General features: G+C 35.2%; 2 protein-coding genes across 3 annotated transcripts in view; both read right to left on the bottom strand.

Moving 5' to 3' along the window:
- The window catches only part of LOC149793822 (uncharacterized), a 90,942-nt gene extending 89,769 nt beyond the window's left edge, over positions 1–1,173 (bottom strand). Inside the window, exon 1 of the mRNA XM_089966471.1 lies at positions 1,069–1,173. Coding sequence (XP_089822597.1) covers positions 1,069–1,144 — 76 coding nt within the window. The 5' untranslated portion in view covers positions 1,145–1,173. The remainder of the gene's footprint in view (positions 1–1,068) is intronic.
- A 7,802-nt stretch (positions 1,174–8,975) lies between these two features.
- Positions 8,976–21,704, bottom strand: part of LOC149793823 (uncharacterized) — a 29,103-nt gene continuing 16,374 nt past the window's right edge. For both annotated transcript variants that reach the window (XM_089966472.1, XM_089966473.1), the window contains exons 6-12: positions 20,747–20,838; positions 20,191–20,265; positions 19,325–19,424; positions 14,227–14,372; positions 11,548–11,698; positions 9,807–9,928; positions 8,976–9,304 (exon numbers count right to left, since the gene is read on the bottom strand). In XM_089966472.1, the coding sequence (XP_089822598.1) occupies positions 9,152–9,304; positions 9,807–9,928; positions 11,548–11,698; positions 14,227–14,372; positions 19,325–19,424; positions 20,191–20,265; positions 20,747–20,838 (839 nt within the window). In that variant the 3' untranslated portion in view covers positions 8,976–9,151. The remainder of the gene's footprint in view (positions 9,305–9,806; positions 9,929–11,547; positions 11,699–14,226; positions 14,373–19,324; positions 19,425–20,190; positions 20,266–20,746; positions 20,839–21,704) is intronic.

Below are 21,704 nucleotides of genomic sequence, written 5' to 3' on the forward strand. Positions count from 1 at the left end.
TGTATGTATGGATGGATGGATGGAAAGGGATGGATGGATGGATGCATACATGTATGTATGGATGGTTGGATGGATGTTCAGTTTTTGTACGATTATGACGTCATCTTTTAATATGAACGTTACTGCGAACGATACAACAGATACACGCTGATCTATTTCGTATTTCCTCTTTTTCCTAAATTGTAAGTGTACCACACATAAGGAGTCCGACCGCATCTGCCGTTCTTTATAATGTATACCCCTTCCAAAATTGTGCTACTGCTATGTGTAGGTGGGAGTGAGTAGGAGACTTTCCAAGAGATTCATAATAATGTATCAAAAATAATTCCGTTGGAGACAATAGAACATTCATTGAAATATATGGAGTTTTCATATAAAACAAGTATATCGTATTGGAATAAAAAAATAAAGGAATCATATCTCTTCTATTTAAAATGTCCACATATTATTGAGTCTCGTCAAGACTTTCTCTTTAAAGCAGTAGGTGACTTTTTCCTGTGCTAGTTGCTTGAGAATGGCGAGAAAAGTTGTGATTTGATTACACTCTGCTACTATTCGTGCATAATAATAATAATAATAATAATAATAATAATAATAATATTGCTCATGATAATAGTATTAAGAATGGACAGATTTAGAGCAGAGTATAGGTTGAACCCACCGTTCGTTCCAGCAAAATGTTTATGTTTTCATTGTGAAAACATGGAATAAAGAGCACTTCAAGAGAATGAACCATTCTTATTGAAACTCGAATGTCGTAATTAACTTCTGATATCGGCATAACAACTTTTGTTACTAATAGCAATAATATAGACTTTGTAAAATAATATATCCACATCTAAAATCATTTTACTATTGATCATATGTGATCTATGAAGGATTCGATCCCAGCCCGCCACGAATGTTAAACCATAATGAAATAAGAAACGCCAGAGATATTGATATCAAAGGGGTATCTTGCTTTCTTCTGCAAAATGAACTTCATCAACCTTAATATTAATCCCATTTATATATTAGACTTTCACTGTGTATATTCTATAAATCATTTAATATGGAAGTTTCTTTTACCTGTCATTTTCCTTGTCTGTCCTTGAAACCTGAGTGATTGTCCTGACTCTGCCCTGGCAGTGTCCGTGTGTTGCATGTGAAATGTCAGATGGCATCTAGTAGTGTCTTATCGGATTGAACGCCGATGATTTAGTCCATGATTTTAAGTTTTGAAACAGACAGTTCTGCGCGAGCGAGGTACAAGAGATTGTGTATACATGTGTCACATTGTGCAATGTGCATGGTAATCTGTACCCACATCTCCCGACCACTAGCCGCGCACTCAGTAACCCATGCCATACTGGAATTTGTTTCATGAAGTACCTGTGATAGATACATATATAGATACTTTGTATTTTACACCTCGTCAAAAATCTCATGTATGTCAGCTTTTCTTGTTCCTCTTTTGTATTTGTATAATACTCTCACGTGCAAATTGTTTGAGCTGTTGCACTAATGTTTTTGAATTGACAACCGGTGGTGGATTAGCGCAAAGTGATGGATTCAGTCCAAGCATGGGTCTCAATAATTCAAGCATGTCTGTCTTTTGCATACGATTTGGTATGTGTATTTTACGTTGTTGTGCGATTTGCTGAATCTGAATCACGGTAGGGATGCTCATGTAAGGGATGCTTTTCTACTTAAGAAATATGTATGTAACTTGTTTAGTGTTTGCATTATACCAGGATCAGAAACTGCAATTGCTTGGATCCCAGCTATCATTTATTTCTGTATCTGTCAGTGCAAAAACTTGGAATCACAAGTGATAATGCAGCCACCCGTGTATATGGTTTACGTGCCTTATAATATTGACAAACAGATCCACGTGGTCGGCAACGTGTTGATTGCGTAATTTGACTACGATGTGGCATTTAAGACATGGACACGGACACCTATCTGTCTATATATCTATCTATCTATATATGTATGTATATATATATATATATATATATATATATATATATATATATATATATATATATATATATATATTTCTGTCTGTCTGTCTGTCTATGGACATTGACATCTATCTATCTATCTATCTATATGTCTATCTACCTATCTATTTATCTCTCTATCTATCTATCTATCTATCTATCTCTGTTTTCCCTGTTTTAAAATGTTATATGCTTCCATTGTTACTTTGTACAAAAACACATGGTGTCCCACAACAGAAAAAAACGAAGTTGTAAACCACCCTTGAACAAAGAATTTGATATGCCATTTTCAGGGTTCTTATAGCAAAATTCCTTTGAACCGCCAGATAAAATGCCTTTAAAAAAGAAGTCCGTGTAAATAACCTCAAATGCCCCATGACTGAGTACAATGTCAACATACATTTTGACAGACTGTCGCACGCACCACCCACCCCCACATAATGTGAATTTTCAAAAAAGTTTGGTTGGTATATGTTCGCCAATATCCATTGTCAATGTATTATTATGCTCGCATTCTTCTGCTTCTGCGTTGTGGTATGCCATTTTTGCAAAACTGATCGGACTCCTGTCTTATAAAATACCCACATAACACATCTGTTCAATTGTCATGCTCTTGGATATCTTCATCACTATAGCTCAGACAAAATCGTTAAACTCGTCAAAAGTTTCAGACGATTCAGTAGTAATGATCGATTTAGTCAGCGACTCAACTTTGTCTTGCACAATATTATAAAATTGTATTTCTATTCTATTTCCTCATATTCTTGACTTAGTCTATTCTGTTCCATTTATAATGTCACTCCCATGTTAATCAATTTCTCATTATGTTTAGACTTATATCTCTGAAAACGCTTATAACATCTTATGAGCTTCGTAGATAGATTGATATGATGCTCCTAAACGGTATAGCGATCTAAAGTTCTCTGATACAGACTGTACGTCCGAGTCGTTTGGCAGTATAATACCGTTCATAAAGACTGCGATAAACTCACTCAAAAAATGTTTAACGTGAATTTGACTTATTGGCCAGTACATACAACATTAATTTCTTAATATAATATAAAATGTGCCCATTCAAGCTGTACTTTGAATATAGTTCTTTGAAATTTTGGCATGCGACTAATTGTAAGCATATGAGGGACTAATACGCGTACACTAAACCAGTTTCAGATACGATTCAACGATTATGCATGCCATGTATCCATTACTGAAATCGAACTTATGATCATCAAATTTGACTTTCATATTCACCAACTAAAGTCAGTAGTCTACTTATTTAAAAAAAACACGTTTTATCCTAAACATAGGTTCGAGCTAGTGATCTTATGTTTGACAGGACAGCACGTTAGTTGTCACGGCAATCGCTTGTGTTTAGTGTGTACAAGGAAACGACTTATGTATCGTTAAGAAAACGACATGTATGAACTGATATGAAAATAAGCCTGACTGGTTTTCCGGTCGACATTATTATTAAGTTATAAAACACAATAAATGTGTCAATACACGTTGCAAGTTCTTCGAGAAAGATCAGCTAGTGGTTCACATGTTCAAGCCGTAAAATTCCATTACCGAATGAGGAAAACGGCTTGGTCGCATACGTAATACTTTCTCTGTGTTTTACTGGCCAATCTGAACATTGTTAACACAAACAATCATTGATTTTATTCTTGTGTTTGTTTCCTCATTTTCAGCATAAAGAAGTCCATATTCAATATTTAGTTTCATATAAAAGATTTATAGCAATTGTATCAATGTATCGTATTTATGCAAATTAAATGACATCGATTTCTTCACTTCTTTGGACTAATACAAGAATAGGTAACATATCAACATGCCACACACTTAACAATATACAAAAACTGTACTAAAGGTATGCTTCCCTAATACACGACTCTTAGAATACAAAAGATAATTTTAATAATATCAATTTATCGAACATGTATTATGGGCTTGATCATGAATCACAGTATGTACTTTGAAGGAAAATGTTAGAGAAAGACGTTCAGAAGCAACCACGTCGTACATATATCTGTACATCATTTGTACAACTATGTTCTAGTGTAATGGACACCATATGGTACTCATTCCAGTCTAAGCGTTTCTTTCCGTAGAAAACTGATGTTGCTTTTTTACCTACCAGGCCGATGATTTGTTTCTGCCTCTTAAATTGTCTTTCTGTCACCGACTTCCTAACAGCCCGTACCTCGACCGTTGCTTCCTTCACCTCATTACACAATCTTGCAACGTCATCACTTGCCTGGCCTTAGTCAGCATGAACTAATATGTCAATTACGATAGAAAGATTTTATGTATGTATGTATGTATGTATGTAAATATGTATGGATGGATGGATGGATGGATGAATGGATGGATGCATGCATGTATGTATGTATGTATGTATTTATTATCTATATATGTATATATGCATGTAGCTATTCATGTATCTATGTATGTATCTATGTAAGTATATATGTATATATATTTATGTATTTATGTATGTATCTATGTATGTATTTATTTATGTGTTTATGTATGTATCTAAGTATGTATCTATGTATCTAAGTATATATGTATATATCTATTCATCTAGGAGTATGTACAATATGTGTACAATGTAATATGTGTCGCAATGTCTACATAACGTCTGTTTTCAACACATTTTACCGATACTACTTCACCATATTGTCATCCACCATTTTGTTGTTTGGTTTGAAAAATATTGACACACCATAAAGACATATGCATAGCTCCCTGGAATCAACACGTATTCCATATCTATTCTCTTCCAGATCGTATTCCCAAATCAGAACTGTAACTGCTAACATGATTTCAGGAAACAGCTGTTGTATACCATAGCGTAATTTATGTCCAAGCCTCGTCATTAAATAGCATAGGGACTTAACGCATTCCATTAAAATATCTGGCCGTTATTACTAATTAATCAAAAGCAGAGTCTGCTCTCGCCTCATAAAATTAAGCTCCTGCATGGTGGAATATTAATCACTATCTTTAATAATGTCAGACACACGCACACATATGGCGGACAATAAATAGATGCTGCTCAACCACAATTACAGCAAGAAATACAAGAAGTAATTGAGGGTATCGATCTAGGTCGTGTGAGATCGGTCATGTAAGGAATCTTGTTGTACCAGAACCAAAACCTGTTCCAAAACCACCTGCCAAATTTACTGAAGAAGGTCTTAAACAATTTCATGATAGCCCAGTAACGAATTGCTGCAACAGAGTATCCAGTTCTTCAGGCTTTGTTAGATCCAGAGACCGCTGATAATTCAGAAAAAATAGTGTTTCTTTTGTGTATCGAACGTCCTGTGTATTAAGTAAAATCACAGGAGAACGTAAGGATGACTTTACAAATTTTGAAGAACAAGTCAACGCAGCTGCTCAAATCCGTCACTTGTTGATATATTATCGAACAAAAAATCACCATTCAAGCCACCTCACATTGAAGAAAAACCAAAAGAAGCAGCTAGAATTGGTCTTGCCGCTCGTGCATCAGCCCTTGGTCATAAAAAGCAAGCTGGTAATGTAATCCCTAAATTGATGGAGATTCACGATTAAGTTTGTTCCAAAAACGTCCTCGCTGATGTTGATCGACTAAAAAATGTGATTTGTCGTAGACGAGCCGGCAATAATTCTCATGAAATCATTAATGAAGCAGCTGTGATTTGTCAGCGTTCATATACGGGTGGTCTTACGGATAGTGACGTCTATCTGGCACTTATCGATGAGGTTATTGATGACAATCCGTTTACATGTTACAACGGCGATTGATTGATGCGCTAGCACAACACAATTAGATCAGTGAAAACAAAATAACGTTTATATACGATGCTCAACGTTTTCCGTTATGGTTAGAGTCTTAAATGCACGGTTACGAACAAATAAAGTTATTTATGGAGATCGATTTGGTGATGTTGTTCAAAGTCTATTCAGAGCAGTAGCTCCAAACGCGATCTGGATTGCAAAACAATTAGGAATTGAATACATCGACTTTGTTCGTGACAAAGCTATTGGCGCCGTCGGTAATGTTGCTGGTAAAGCATTCTCATAGATATGAGACATACTCGCATAATAAGAAAGACGAAACCGTAGCCAGTAAAACTGCCCAGCATAGAAATTATATTATATATTCAATGAAGAAAATACGAATGCGATTATTTCTTGGATTGAAAATTGATAGCGATGGTCTCGCACATCAACTTGATCCTGAAAAAATCCAAGATGATTTTGAAATATTGCAAGAGTGACGGGGTGAGGGTAGATACATATTAGCAACAGAATATAGATTCATCAAAGTATTGGAACAAGCAATGAAAAGTCACTCGCTAAGGTCGATGATTATAAAAGAATGCTGAATTTGTTTCACTTGCAAAGACCATCGAGAAAAGTAGGTCAAATCTGTCTCGAGAATATGAAATGGAAAATTCTGTAGGTGTGCATGTAAGGCAGCTAAATATACTTGTTGAAGAATCCACCGAGGAATCAATATCTGCCACCAAACAATTCCCCATGTGATCTTAACTCCTCAACGATACCACCGAAAAAAAGTCTTTTATTTATTTTTGTGTTTGTTTTATAAAGTGTTTAGGTCGTTTATGGTGAGACCATATCTTATGGTAGGCCGTTTTATGGCGGCCAATTTTATGGTCTGTCTCTGACAAACAAACTTATAGTTAATTCCTTAACACGAATATCAATCATTATATTTTCGTCATGTTCAGGCATACGAAATCGTATTCGTGACAACTACGATATAGGACATCGTAAATAAACAGAATTAGTAGGACTGTCACAATCAAATAGCTAGGAACGACTTCTGAAGAAAGGCTATAACTACCATCTGCAGCGTCACAAGCAAGAGTTACAAAAATCGTCCACGTAATATTATCTAAAACCCGGGATTTATGACGACCACCACCACCTCGATTGCTGTTATGTTTGAAAAATTTGATGGGGGTTCTATTTTTCTCCATTCAGCATCGATCTTCGGAAATACTCGTCAATTATGTAATCAAGATCCTTTTGCGTTTGATCAACATCCAACCCATGCAGTCTCAAAGTAGGTATATTGGGCTTCGGTGAGCTTAAAATGATCAAAAAATGATTTTTTGTGCTAAACCCCTTATTATTCGATCACCCTCATGAATTACTGTTTGTATCACGGATAGCTTAAAATATTCTTCATCAGATTTCACTTAGTTCCGATGCTGTACTGTCCCAACGATTTGTCGTTTAAGATCATCATTCAGATATTCAAGCATATCCATATCTATTCAACACAAATGTATTCAAACAATTGTCATCAGACTCACAAACAGTTGCATGAATTTAGAACAAATAAATTAAAACAGTTATCTTTGGACTCGTATTAAAGTAATAGTTTGTATGAAACTAAAACACTCTAACTTGCATTCCTTATTCCTTTTACAGCTTCGTCTTTCAAGACTTCCAATACACGTCAATTGGCTATATCACCTAGAGAACACTCGCCATTCGCTATTCGTCTTAGAATCAAAACTTCTTGCATCAAGCGGAAAAATGTAAATTGACGAATTTTGCAGGGTAATACATTTATAAAATAAGAACCTCCGCCTGAGGAATCCACCCTCAATTTAATTTATCCAATAAGGATTTTATGTTTATTTAAGCGCCATAATTAACACGCTCATCAGAGACTTGGAGAATTTCACATGCTTCCAACTCTCTTTATTAAACCGTTTTCTGCAAAAGTTTAACTTATGACAAATATTTCAAGTACAAACACTGTTTCTGCAACATTTCAACCCTTTGTATTGTTGATAAACAACAAAAGCTCCACCCGTTGACCTGGAGCTCATTCAGAATGTCTCAAAGCGATTAAAGTGCTATGGATTTAATTTTGAGCTAAATCACATACCTTGATTTATAATCGCCATGTATCATAATGACATCCGCAACGTTCACTCAGTTTTTTGTTATATTGATATCTATTAATTTCATATTGTTTCAAAATGATTGGTGGTTATTGGTTAAGCAATCTTTTATTCGTTGTGAAGGCGGTTGTTCGTAATATGTATTCACACACACACACACACACACACACACACACACACACACACACACACACACTGTCACATAATTACGTATTTACAGTTTAAAATAATGCATCACTGCGATATCTTAAAATCACATGACAACATTTCGCAAAAATTCGCCGAAACTATTTGAAATGTATTGGAACTATTTGTGTGAGAATGAGGCTATTAAAAGATAAACAGGGTTCAAGAAATAAGTGTGCGAATAAGAACGTGTCGAATAGAGTACCTGAGGTCAAGGATTAGCTGTGTTTGCTACAATAAATAGTTGTGTGAAAAATCTGTAATTGCATGGACTACCTAAGTACAATATATAGTTGTGCAGAAAGATCAATGAGTGCAAAAAATTGTTGCAATAAACACTGAAGAAAGAGAAAGAAAATATGTTGCAAGGTAGATTCTTAAACAGCAAAAAGGAATATAGGCTGCATCGATAATTACCAATTTATCCAGTACAACATGAATTTAATTGATACAGATGAACGGTGCAATTTGTAGATATGGCACTTACAAGCTTATTTCCATCGGCCGACGAATGTCGCTGTCACTGTGTTATGGCAAATAAGAGGTATATGCCGATACCACATTAACGTGCAAGCTTTAACTCTTTAAAAAGGTCTGCGACTAAACAAACTCTATATCGAAACTTAGTTTCATAAATCAAGATCAAATAACGACACGGCTTATTGATTTCGATATTTATGAGACAGCGGCAACATTGAAGAAGAATTCAATTTTTGTATTAAAGTGCCAAGATTGAATTTTTTTTACAAAGTACTATTAAGAATACCCATCTGATGAAATATTTTGTAATTTTCTTTATAAAAGACCTGAAGACTAGTCAGAAAAAAGTACATTTAATATAGTGTGCCTTCAAGCAAACGGGACATCATTTGCAAATTTCGAAATAATGTTTATTCTGTGATTCGTATGCAATTTTATGACTTAATAACATACAGTAGAATACAATAAAGCTCAAGTGTTTCTACCCTAATTATATGCATTTACATTCGTCATTGTTTAATTCCGTATTTGGGCCAATATCTTAAGCAATATCTCCAACCTTCACTACAGCTGAATGAGCTGTCTATCAACACCCAGGCTGTTCCTGGCAATACATGTCCATGTACCACTGTGTATGGCGGGCTGGAAATTATCAATTCGAACAGTTGTCGGGTCTAGATATGACGCAGAGATCGGCATATACGACAGGCCCATCGTCTGAAATTTATTTGATGACAAGAAGTAAATTTATAAAAAAAAGTGGATGAATTTGCATCGTTATTTCTGAAGACACGTTTTCATGATCTTTGCCAGGTTTATAAAATAAAACAACTTTTTCACAGAGTATAATTCTCCTTGTAAGTTTCGATATATAGAACGTTTAACACTTTTGTCTACATGAGACAGGATATATCACGAAAATACGGTGGTATGTAGACCACTGTAAAAGGTAAACCACATTTTTATTACATTTATCGATGTTGATGAAAACAAAGCAATAGCGCCAGCAAATAGCAATACTTAATTTTTAAGGGAACAAAATCTATTTCTTCGTTATTTTGCTGACACAGTTTAAAATATTTTATCCATTTCATACAGCGGCATAGACAGGGAAATAGTGATTTAGGTAATTACCACACGGCAATTTCATGTTGATTAAACTTAATCCTCCCATAATTCATAGTAATCAAGCACTGACAATGTAGTCTATCATACTCACATCCGTATAGCTCCAATAGACAGCAGGTTGTGGGTTGCCAGTAGCATTACAATGGATATCCACTCTGTGCCCCGACTGTGGATGGTTGGGCGAAACCATCACTGACGTAACATGAGCCTTTTCTGTAAACGGAATGAATATCTATCAATTGGCAAAATATCAGTCTACTGTAAAAAATATCTCCTCTTATATATATATATATATATATATATATATATATATATATATATATATATATATATATATATATACCAGACGGAACGTAAATTTTCTAAATTAAAATTTCCCAGTATGACAAGGTCGCTTTTATCCATGTTTTTAATTAGTCCATTAACATATATTTGACGATATGAATTTTAACTAAGCGACATATATCAAAATTTATTTTAAAATAGATTTTGTTTTCAAAGGATGCTCCATCAAACGTATTTCCAATCGCTAGTAATACTTTAATCTTTTCGCTACCGTTTCGTGCCCCAACTGCCAGGCTTAACATTGTCCTTGATTTGAACTAAAACGAATGATCGACTGGTAAATGTTTTGAATCAGTCTCTATTTTGCGACAATTTTTTATAGCCTTTTGTCAAATTGAATACATTGCTTATGGAGCTTTGAACTATAATAGAAGACAGCTCCGGTGGCCTAGTGGTTAACGCGTTCGCCTCGGATGCGGTAGGTCGCGGGTTCAGACCCCAGTGATACCAAACACTTATAAAAAATGGTACGCTTGGTCGCTCATTGTTAAGATGTCTGTTGTTGTTGTTGTTGTTGGGTTTAACGCCATTTTTAGCACACGATAGGCTATTCCTGACGGCCAGTATTAATGGCGGAGGAAGAACCTTGGAAAATCCCAGAAAGAACCACCGATGTACGAGAAGCTACTGGCAAGCTTTCTCACATAACCACAAGAACCGAATGTAAGACTCTAACCCACGTAGCCATAGGTGATGCCATATGTCTGCGGCATGATAGCCCAGTGCTAGACATCATAAACGGTCAAGCTGCAGACATCGCAACGTTATGATTGAGAAATTGTTACAGTTAGGTTATACATCCAACACACACACACACACACACACACGGTAATATAGGCCGACATTGTTATTGGAGAATAATATAATTTAAGGAATTTAATGTCGCACTTGCAAGTCATTAAAACAATGATTTAATTGTCAAATATATAGGAATAGAAAATACAGCACGAGTGCTTTATTTAGAGTGTATTTCCTACAAATCTGTATGGAATGAAAGATTTTAATTTGAAAATATTTCGAGGATAAAGCGATTATTTTCCGAAATTGGATTCTTCTAAGTAGTTTCTTAACAGGACATATAGATACTTAACAATTTCAGTACGGCTCGATATTCCACAATTGTAGGGTGTTTTTAATACGAAGGGTAATGAAATGGTAAGACATAATGACTGATGAAAATTTGAAGTTGAATTCTACAAGGTAAAATAGCTCATTTATAAAATGTTTTGTTCATCAAACCAGAGGATAATATTTATTCTATTAGATCATTTAGTATGGAACTGTGCAATATGGTTTGATGTGAATAGAAAATATAGCGCGTAGGCTGAATGGCACCACTAAAAATGAGTCACAACAGAACATAAAAGTAATATTCGACGCCATACTTTGATATGCTTCTTTATCGTTCATTAGATCACATTACATGAGCTAACACAATATATCAAACCGAAAGTTACAAATTGGAATGAAAACGTAAAACAAATTACCTGATATGATGGTTACTGTTGTCATACTAACTGCTTGAAGACCGTTCTTGTTTATTACACAAGTGAATATTCCGACATTTGACGAGTTAGCACGGATTATAGCAAGATGATTTCCACCAATGATTGACACTCCATGCGGAAGTGACTTGCTCTGAAATTAAATTATTATATTTTGTAGCATCTCTTTCTGCTCAGTGCAGACTTCAATTAATCTTATTAATATCAAGCTGAAAAGGAACACGAGGGACCGTGTGTGTACTTGTGTGTGTTTTGCCAATATGAGGCTGCTAATCATATTAGTAGAATTTCATAACGCTTCACATATTTCTGATCGAATCATTAGAATGAGGCTTGATTGATAGATATTTAGTGAGATGAAAAGCTGTTGCTTCACCTCAACATATAAATATTATATTAATTTGGAATTTTTTTCAGCAAAGCAAGACTAGAATGTTAACCAGTGCTGAGGCAGACTGAGTAAGTGGCTTGCCAAAGGCTTGGATTGATACCGTGGTAGGACTTGAACCCGCAGCCTTTCGGTCACGAGTTCGATGTCCTAAACACAGATTAGCCGTGTCTCCCATCTGCATTAGTTACTGCTTACGGCACGGAGAAGGGCCCATAAGGTCAATTTAACATTCCGTCTGGAAATCACACACACACACACACACATGAACGCGGCGCGTTTGTGTGAAACAAATTAGGAAAACAGCGTAAGACCAGTGTTAATCATTAGACCCAGTGCTTCTGTTGCATACGGGTCCCTGTGTCAAAACGCAAAACGACGCACACACTAAAAAGGCAAACACATGCAGCACTAATTGATGTTATTCCTTTCATAAATATAGGAATTTACTTGTGTGCATAGCTGAAAAAGAAGAAGAAGCATTTAGGGTTTTGATCTTTGCGTTTCTTCTGTGCTAATTGTTGTGTTTTGTGTTTGTGGTTTTCGTGAGTGATTGCGTTAGACAAAAGGAATCCTTAGTTCCCGAACGCGGCAGTGTGAACTTAGTTTTGCGCGGGATCTTGTCCTTGTAAACGCAATCTACAGATCCGAAATTCTTTCCTATCTAAATGATATCTCTCTGCCAATGTGTTGTGTGCATCTGCATTTATAGACCCCTGATCACATCACGTGACCTCAGCTAGCCACTCCATGTTTGTCGGTCTGAGGTCTAATTATGGCGTTAACCAAATCAGCTGTTTAAACTGCACAGGAACATGGCTTTGAGCACAAACTTAAGACATAATTAAGTTGTCAATTCAATGTCCCTGGTGAGCGTACTTACAATAATGAACAGAAACGTCGGTTCTCCGAGAACAAATATACTAAAATGTCAGATGCAATAACATTTTAAAAATGATTCCTTGACACACTTTTTCAGCATACATACACATCACATATTTGATGGAATTCGTTATATGCCCTCGGGTTACTGTCTGCATTTGTTGAGAGGAAGAGGGAGTACAGTGGAGCATGATATGGAATATGAATATGATCTTGTTTTTCTTACTGAATGCTATTATGAGGAAGGAACATAACTGTGATACAAGAATACAATGCTTAAAACCTATCTCAAAAGTGATTTATACATTTTATTTGAGAATTTTCATTTAATAACTGCTTAAGAAAATGCAACATTCCCAATTTATTGTTAATAAAATGATGTTCTATTTTCTATGGATTATTATCGTGTCATTGTCACTTTGCTATTATTTGTTTCCGATGCTTGTACTATTTTGCTTTTAGCAAGAATAAATATTTGCCTAAATGCATTTTATAGCAATCCTCTCTTTGCATTCGTTTCTGCCCCTTTAAGGGATTATGAGATCATATGGTGGATTTAAACCTTGATGAAACACTATTGAAGACATTTCGAAGTGGGAGACTAAAGAAATCATTTACATCCATACATTTTCCGTATTGAAAACAATTGAAGATAGTAAGTTCATCAAGGTAAACAACAGACGAGGGAGGGGGTCACCGAGACAGTTTTGGTACTAATATACATTTTAATGAGTAGCTGGATCGGATTGTGCATGGCAATCGCCGTGATCTGAATTTGAAGGAAATGTTTTTACAAGGTGTTATCTGTTTCTGTCATAAACATTTTTTTAAAACTATTTTGCAGACATGTTTTCAATGATATCAGGTTTCATGAAACGAAGATCTGAGCTCACCATATCTGAAATAAAAACAAATGGCTAAATTTGTATGCAGAATCGTAGATACTAGTAACATTAACGTAACTGCGATGCCAATATGCAGATCAGAATATTTGTTTATCTTCGCCCGGTACGTGTGACCCAGTCTAATAGCTTAGCATCAGACTGTTGTGTGAAAACTGCATGTTGGTCTGAAATCAACGCTCTAATTAGACCATTCATGGTACAATATAAAACGAGTTGCTACAGTCCACTTAACAGGGATACGTGTTTCATTTACGTTTATATAGGTACCCAGTTATGTCCTTTTAAAGGGGAAAAAGACATTTGTGTTTGTTTCATAGATGTCCCCGAACCTAAAATAGGTATGTAACATTCGACCTGTACGTGGTGAGCAGACATGCCTAACTATAATTAGTTTTGTTCTTGTGTTCTGTTTCATATGTCCAACAAATCTGTTTCATAACATGTTCTAAGTAATAGTGCTGACAAATGAATAAATAATTGTCATACTCCCTGATATAGCCATGTGTAGGTTACCCCTGGTTCATCAGAATTACAGGTTAATATTGTATCGCCATTAAGGTTGATCGTCACCTGTCCAGATATATGTGGGGATAGAAGGGCCGGAATTGTAGCTGTTGGCAAGTTTACTTGAGCTGTAATGGAAATATAATTTATCATCTTGCGGATTATGATAAAACGAGCTAGTGACGAAACTTAAATCGGTCTGTACGAGATATGATCTTAGATCCTGAAACATTTTTTCTACTGTTCCGAGTAGGAAATATTGGTCAAAGATGAATCAAAATTCTTCGGTCAAGTCGAGTTCAGTTTTCCTATGTTATATGAACTAATACTAATACTATGACTATACCGTGGCCACTAAATGTCAATTATGTTTTTCGTGCGTGTACAGGTTGATGGTTGAAGAAAGAAACAAAAAGATTGGTTATGCAAGAAGGTGAAAGCAAGTACATGTATATACAATCATAAAGTCTCACCACTGCGAATAATGCGTAGGGGTAAGGTCGAGAATCAGTCATATGATCAGTGAGTGCCGTAAATTCGACAAAGGTGACGCTTCAGTGCATAGCAAGAGGTAGGATCACGGAAGTTTAAAACAGCTAGACGACAAGGGTTTTTCGCTCTGTTTACCAGTACGATGTGTCGCCTATTTTGCTGTATTCTTTGCCTTTCCGGAGTAGAATATTCATTTATTCATTCAGTTGTTCCTTCGTTCGTTTCGTTAATTGATTAATTAATTCTCAATATCACATATACAAGAGTTTCAATGCATCCAAAATCGCACGCAAGAAGCTAGAGGTGATGCCAGGGTGCATTTACCCTGCCAGACTCCTTCTTTTAAAGGTCTGTAAACTGCAGAGATCGCATCAAATATGTTGGTGCAATAAGAATAACCAGCCATAAATTAGGAGAAAGCCCGAAGAAGCCAGTAATAGCACTAAAGTCAGACCTTATACAAAAAACGGAACTCCGATGAGCTAGAGAATACCTGGAATGATCATGTGGATCTAAGGCCACAAGAGGTGGCGAGATCATGGGTGAAGCAGTCAAGCAAAATAACATGAAGAGCCTCTTATGACTAGTAGTAGTAGTAGTAGCAGCAGTTATGGTTGTTGTTGTTGTTGTACTACTACTACTACTACAAACATCTGCCAGCACAGCTTGAGCGTCTTGACCCTTTGTATCGACGCCTATACATTTCCAGATTTGCACGACAGCCAAATCGAACAAAATGTGATTGCTTGCTGGAGAAACGATCACATGATTTAAAAAGTACGTTTCGAAGATAAATAAGACAAACCCCAAGCGATCTATACCTCTTAGAGTCGAAAGGATGTATACATATACTAAAATTCTTCCAACATATTAAAGGAAGCGAATAATTATTACGTACATAAAATAAAATGTACATCTATTCGAAAAATTTAAAAATATAATCCTTTAGCATTTCGTGCAACGCGCTTCTTTTGCATGGGCTTAGGTCTTGCTCATGCTGAAATATGGCACATCTTCATGGTTTCGCAACATCTTCGCACACAACATAGATTATCCACATCTGGTTCTCTCACTCTGAGCGAGGCTATTACATCCCATCTCACATATGATTTGCAATATCGAAACATACCGAGTATGAACAGTACCTATCAGGTTGTGTTGGGTTTAACCCCAGTTTCCAACACATCACAAGCTATAGGTGTCGAACAGTATATCTGGTGGAGGAAGAACCCATAAAACCCGGAAAATAACCGGCTACCATAGGGAGGCGACTGGTAAACTTTCTCATATACCCACATTGCCCTAGCTGACATTTGAACCCACCATTATAAAGATGAGATGACTGCGACGAAAATACTAGCGCCTTAGACCACTCTGACACCCGAAGTGTAATATAAATCAGAATGGTTAGCAAACATATAAAAATGAACACCTTTAAAGAAATATTAATGCCAAAACGACTACAAAAGTTACCTTATCCCAAAGATCATAAAGACGTTTGCCCTTATCAGGTATGAAAAGCATTTGATGTTTAGCTATTCATCCTATATATGAACAAATTCCACTAAAGCATTTAGGACATATAAGCAAATTAAATACTTCGAGCAAAACTTTGCTCCGTTTCTTCTATGAATGTGACCTTGGCATCAAGATCGAAGCGGAAAGAATGATGCAATAAGATATTTACTCTGCTGTATAAAAAAAATTCACTCCAGTTGTTTCTCGTATTCATTTAGAGGTGTAACAAATGTAAGCAAATTCAAAACTTAACCAAAATCATTATGAAAGTGTATTCGTCATCACCTGCGATGCGGAAAAGTGATTGTGACGCCTCGCTTTTTCACTAACGTGGGCTCAGCTATAAATATTTGCCAAACAAGAGCATTATCATCAAGTGAAATGATATATTTTATATACATTTGCATGGTACCATATCCACTGGTTAGGTATCTCTGTACAAAAAATAATTGCCATATAAAAACAATTAACCACTTGTAAGATACTTGATTTGCATTTGTACGTCATTTTTCCAGATGTGAATAGGACGTGACAAGCGTAAGCATCTTCGAGATTAAGTATTGGTTAAAATAAATGAAGACATGTTAACGTATTTGTTCTAAATCTCGAATAACATATGTTTTATAATTCAAATCTGAATATTTTGGATTCACTTTGTTGACAAGCCTTCTAAAACATCTCACACATATGTACAAACCAATGGACTGACAAGCGCAAAATATGTATATATTTCAATAACTTGTGCTCAACAATTACAATGTGTCAATTTTGAATATTAAAATGTAGCTGTATTGTTTGCAGGAACAATATGCTTCCGACAGACAAACTGAAATCTTCAGGTTCATGTAAATGTCACAAGATCTTGAGACATTTTATCACTCATGAAACTCACTCAGATACTTTTAACCATGTTTGGCAACATCATCCTGTAAGGTCCAAACATTTACCATGCAAATTCTTTTTTACTTCTGGACCTAGTTATCGCAAATGGCTCTGTTAGTACAAAAAATAAATTAAAAAAATATTCTTTTGATCTCAGTTCCCCATTAAAGTTTTCCGAAAAATTGCCTCTGTTATACTAAGGTGAAGGTGAAATACTATGAAAATTTCATATGCAAATAAAAGCTCCCGACAACGTCCCCCTTCACTTGGCCTCTAGGGGCAACTGTTCCCTCCAAACCCTAGACATAACCACCCACTCCTCGCGTCGCCACTGAATGTATTGACCAAAGTGTGAAAATCAGCCTCAGGAAGAAAGCTTGCTTCATCATTGTGAATAAAATTAAAGGTTTTGTGTTTTCAAAAGTCGCTTATCTTCTACATCAGTGGCTGCATTCAACTAATTCTTTGGTATAATTTTACGAAGCTTTTATGTTAATACGCTGATAAGATCGGAGTTCCAGTTAGCACGTCTCACCTGCTTACGCAGAAAGCTTGTTTCATTATTGCAAACAGTGTTAACATTTTTATTAAACATTTTAAAAATCAAATACCTTTAACATCATTTGCATTATTCAGCTGAAACTTTAGGATAATCTTTTCATGGGTCTCAAGTTTTTACTTTGATATGCGAGAATGTATATTCTTGTCCGTCACGCCTTTGAAAGCATCATGGTGAATAATGCGCAAAGTTGATGTTAAAATTTTCAAAGTAACATATATTTTATATCAGTGGCTGCATTCAGCTTTAGAATAATATTACTAATAGTCTAAAGTTTATACTCAAATATGCCTGGAGTTTCTCTCTTTCTTGTCTTTCCATCTTCAGTTCATCACTGTAACCCATGTTCAAGTTTTGTGTCATTTTTTGAACGACTCATATCTTCTACATTTCTCACCACATTCAACTGGAATTTGTATAAATTACACATATTTGTCCCACAACACTCAAAGCACTGATTGATAGCTGCTGCATGTGTAACGCTTTCACATTGATGAATAAATGATTGTGACACCTTCATTGTAGTCAGTCTTTTATTGTTTCAACCTTGAAATACTAATCTGTGAATATGGCATTGTTTTAGGCATAACAATAAATGATGTATACTCAGGATCAGAGCAAGGACAAACAGAGAGACAGATACTTAATGTTTACTTCAATGGAGACAGGATCTGAAATAATTTTCACACATTAACTGATGGATATTTATCTACGTCAGCGTTTTATTTACGAATTTTCATATTGAAAACGTTTGGATGACTTCAAAATAATTTTAAATGGTGCCATTAATTACATTGTTTCCTCCGAGAGACAAAACTATAAGGACTTCATTGGTTCGTTTTTTAAGACGATCGAACTTTATGACATTAGGAATTTATTTCACGCAGAATACGATGACAATCTTTTTCTTTTTCTAACACATCATTGGTTGGAAACTTTGATTCCCGCATTAAATACACTCATAACGTCTTTCAAATTAATTACTCAAGTTGTAAACATTTCGCCATTATCTATTTATCTATCTATCTATGTATATATATATATATATATATATATATATATATATATATATATATATATATATATATATATATATGCCACGGAAATTATAATATATAATATTCTCATCTAACTCTGACACAGTCAATATAAAAAATATAGCCACATTAAGAAAACTTTATTTTATACAAAGAAGAGGAGCGAGCAATCATCCCCTTCTTGCCGTAGTATTTTCGTATCAAAGAATAGGAATCTTTATATATGCAATATACTCACAACCATTACTATTGGCCTAACTGAAAAATTCACTTGTGTGTATAGATTACGTGTGTAATACTTGTCAGTTTATTCACCATAGGATCGTCGATTCAAATCACGATAGTGGTCCATGGATAATGGACATGTCGTATCATAAAAGCGGTTTTGTTTTATTACTGATCTAGGTTGAAGTTTTATCATTTTCCTATATACAGCGATATACTATTCACGTTAGTTTAAAACTAGTGGTTTTGGGACAGAAAACAGCATTAAACGCTGGTGCAAACGTGTGTAAGAACAAGGTGAACACGCGAAGGACGAAAATCAAAATCAGCGTTATTTAAATGTATGCATTTAAAATGGCATACTGACCTGTCCAGTTGTGTCCACATTTGTATAAGTTACACATTGGTGTATCACAACACTCAAAGCACATATTGATAACTGATACATGTGCAACACTCTGGCATACCTAAAAAAACAACAACATTGTAATACTTTTATTATAGTCAGCGCTTGTATATTTCATCCTTAAATAATAATGCGAGAATATATAATTTTGTATGTAATTAAACAAATAAGGTATAATTACGATCATGACATGACAAATAGATTGACAGACAATAAGTGGTTCCTGCAAACGAGGCAGAATCAAAACTAATTTTCACGAATTAGCTGTCTTATATGGTACTAAATCAGCCTTTCTCTACACGGATTCTTACTGCAAAAGTTGGATGGCATTACCAGATTTAAGGTCAATATCAGGACATCACTACTTTGTTCTCCGTCGCACAATATTATCCTATAGAAATATAGCTGATATTAAATTCGTAGTGGCCTTTAATAAAATCAGTATGTTTAATTGAGAACTTCAAAATAAAAGATACATGTTTGTATGCACGCACAATATACTATATACCCTTTTGCCAAGATGTTTTACATACGGTATTATGAAAATTAATTGAGATTCTAACAAGGACATATTTTTAGATCTTTACAATTCAGATGGCCCACTTTCTGCAGCAAAGCCACACATGCTTGCATTACATATAAAGATACATACATTCGTATATACTCAGATGCATATATATCTTCCTGCGAATCCAACAACCTACCTATCCAACTACCTATCTACCATCTTATCTACCCCAAATGCAAACAGCGGACGTTCCGAAATTGATAATAATATAGTTAATACATGAAATTCATCACGATTGCATGCATCGATTTGTACTTACAAGTTTGTTAATACAACCAATTTCATACCGTTCCTCGAGATCAGGCGTATCCAGTATTTTGTGCGCGTAACAGATCTGTGGGAAGAGTTTAGTTTGATATCAACATGATGAAAGAATGATAGAAAAGTCCCTTGTACCAATATATTCGAATGTTGAAATTTCTGTGCTATTATTCTCAGTTCGTATCCCATAAAAATGTAAATTCCAAAAAAAATTAAATTTAAAATCGAACAATAATCTTTTCCAGAAGAATTATATCTGTAACATCTAGGAAGCTATTTCGGCTGTTACACTACGATTTATTAGCGTGTTATTTGATTCTTACCCGGAAAGCATCGAATTATTTATAGTACTTATTATTTGAAGAAGAACCCCGAACGTATGTATGTATGTATGTATGTATGTACGTATGAATGCATGCATGAATGCATGTATGTATCTAAGTAGGTAGGTAGGTAAGTGGGTATCTAGCTAATGCTCGGTGTGTTCGTATTTCTGTCTTTGAATATATGCATGTACACATATAGATGGAGTTGTGGTTGCTGCTTGTACCTACAGCATTTTCATCGCACTGTTCAATACGATCGCAGTCGGTGACCTGCGAGACGTGAATGCGACAGCTTAAACATCGTAACGATGTTGGAGTACCTTGAATGACAAGCACAACGTAATTTATGTACGCCATTTCGGCAGAAATAGCAGCCAGATAACCAATTCGTCTATTTGTTTCAATCGTTATGTGTTTATCTACGTATGCATTAGTTGATACATCTACCAGCAAACTTGCATACCTCCCTCTCCATCTATTTATCTATTCACCGTGTCTACTTATACATGTACGTTGGTCTTTCTTGTAAGGTAGGGTTAATATTAAATTTCAGGCTTAGCACACATCTTGTGCACGACGTTCAAGCTCGGATTACAAGTTAATATGAACACTTGAAGTTGACCCGTAGTGAACAATAGTTCAGCAGGTGAACTTCTAGTGCACTCCAAATTAGCGTTATAGCAAAATTATAGAGTATCACATTTTACCTGATTCAAAAAAAATCTTGGTCATTTATAAATATGTAGCAATTCGCTCCTTGTAAATATGAACCAGTTCTCTGTTTATAAATATGTAGCAATTCGATCTTTAGAAATATGCCGCAATGCACTTTGGTAAATATGCAGTAATTCGCTATTTATAAATATGTATCAATGCATTATAATGGACATCAGAGCTATGTTGTCTTGCCCTTAGATGTCGCCACAGGGAAAACTGGTCCTGATTATTCGGAATGGTTCTAATAATTTATACTGATATCGCGAATACTGCTAATATTTAACATTGTCAAATAACATTTTGTAATTGATTTCTTGTTTTCATCGATAAGAGTATTTAAGCTATTTACTTATTTTCATCTTGTTTTATTTCTCTAATTGGGTTTTAGTTTAACTTTTATAGTGTTTTCACATCTGATTCTTCTCATATTCGCTACAAATTCTTAGAATTTTGGAATTGTTCGCTAGGT

This window comes from Sinohyriopsis cumingii, chromosome 8 (assembly GCF_028554795.1).
Source record: "Sinohyriopsis cumingii isolate HCF-2022 chromosome 8, ASM2855479v2, whole genome shotgun sequence".
Classification (NCBI taxonomy): Eukaryota; Metazoa; Mollusca; class Bivalvia; order Unionida; family Unionidae; genus Sinohyriopsis; species Sinohyriopsis cumingii.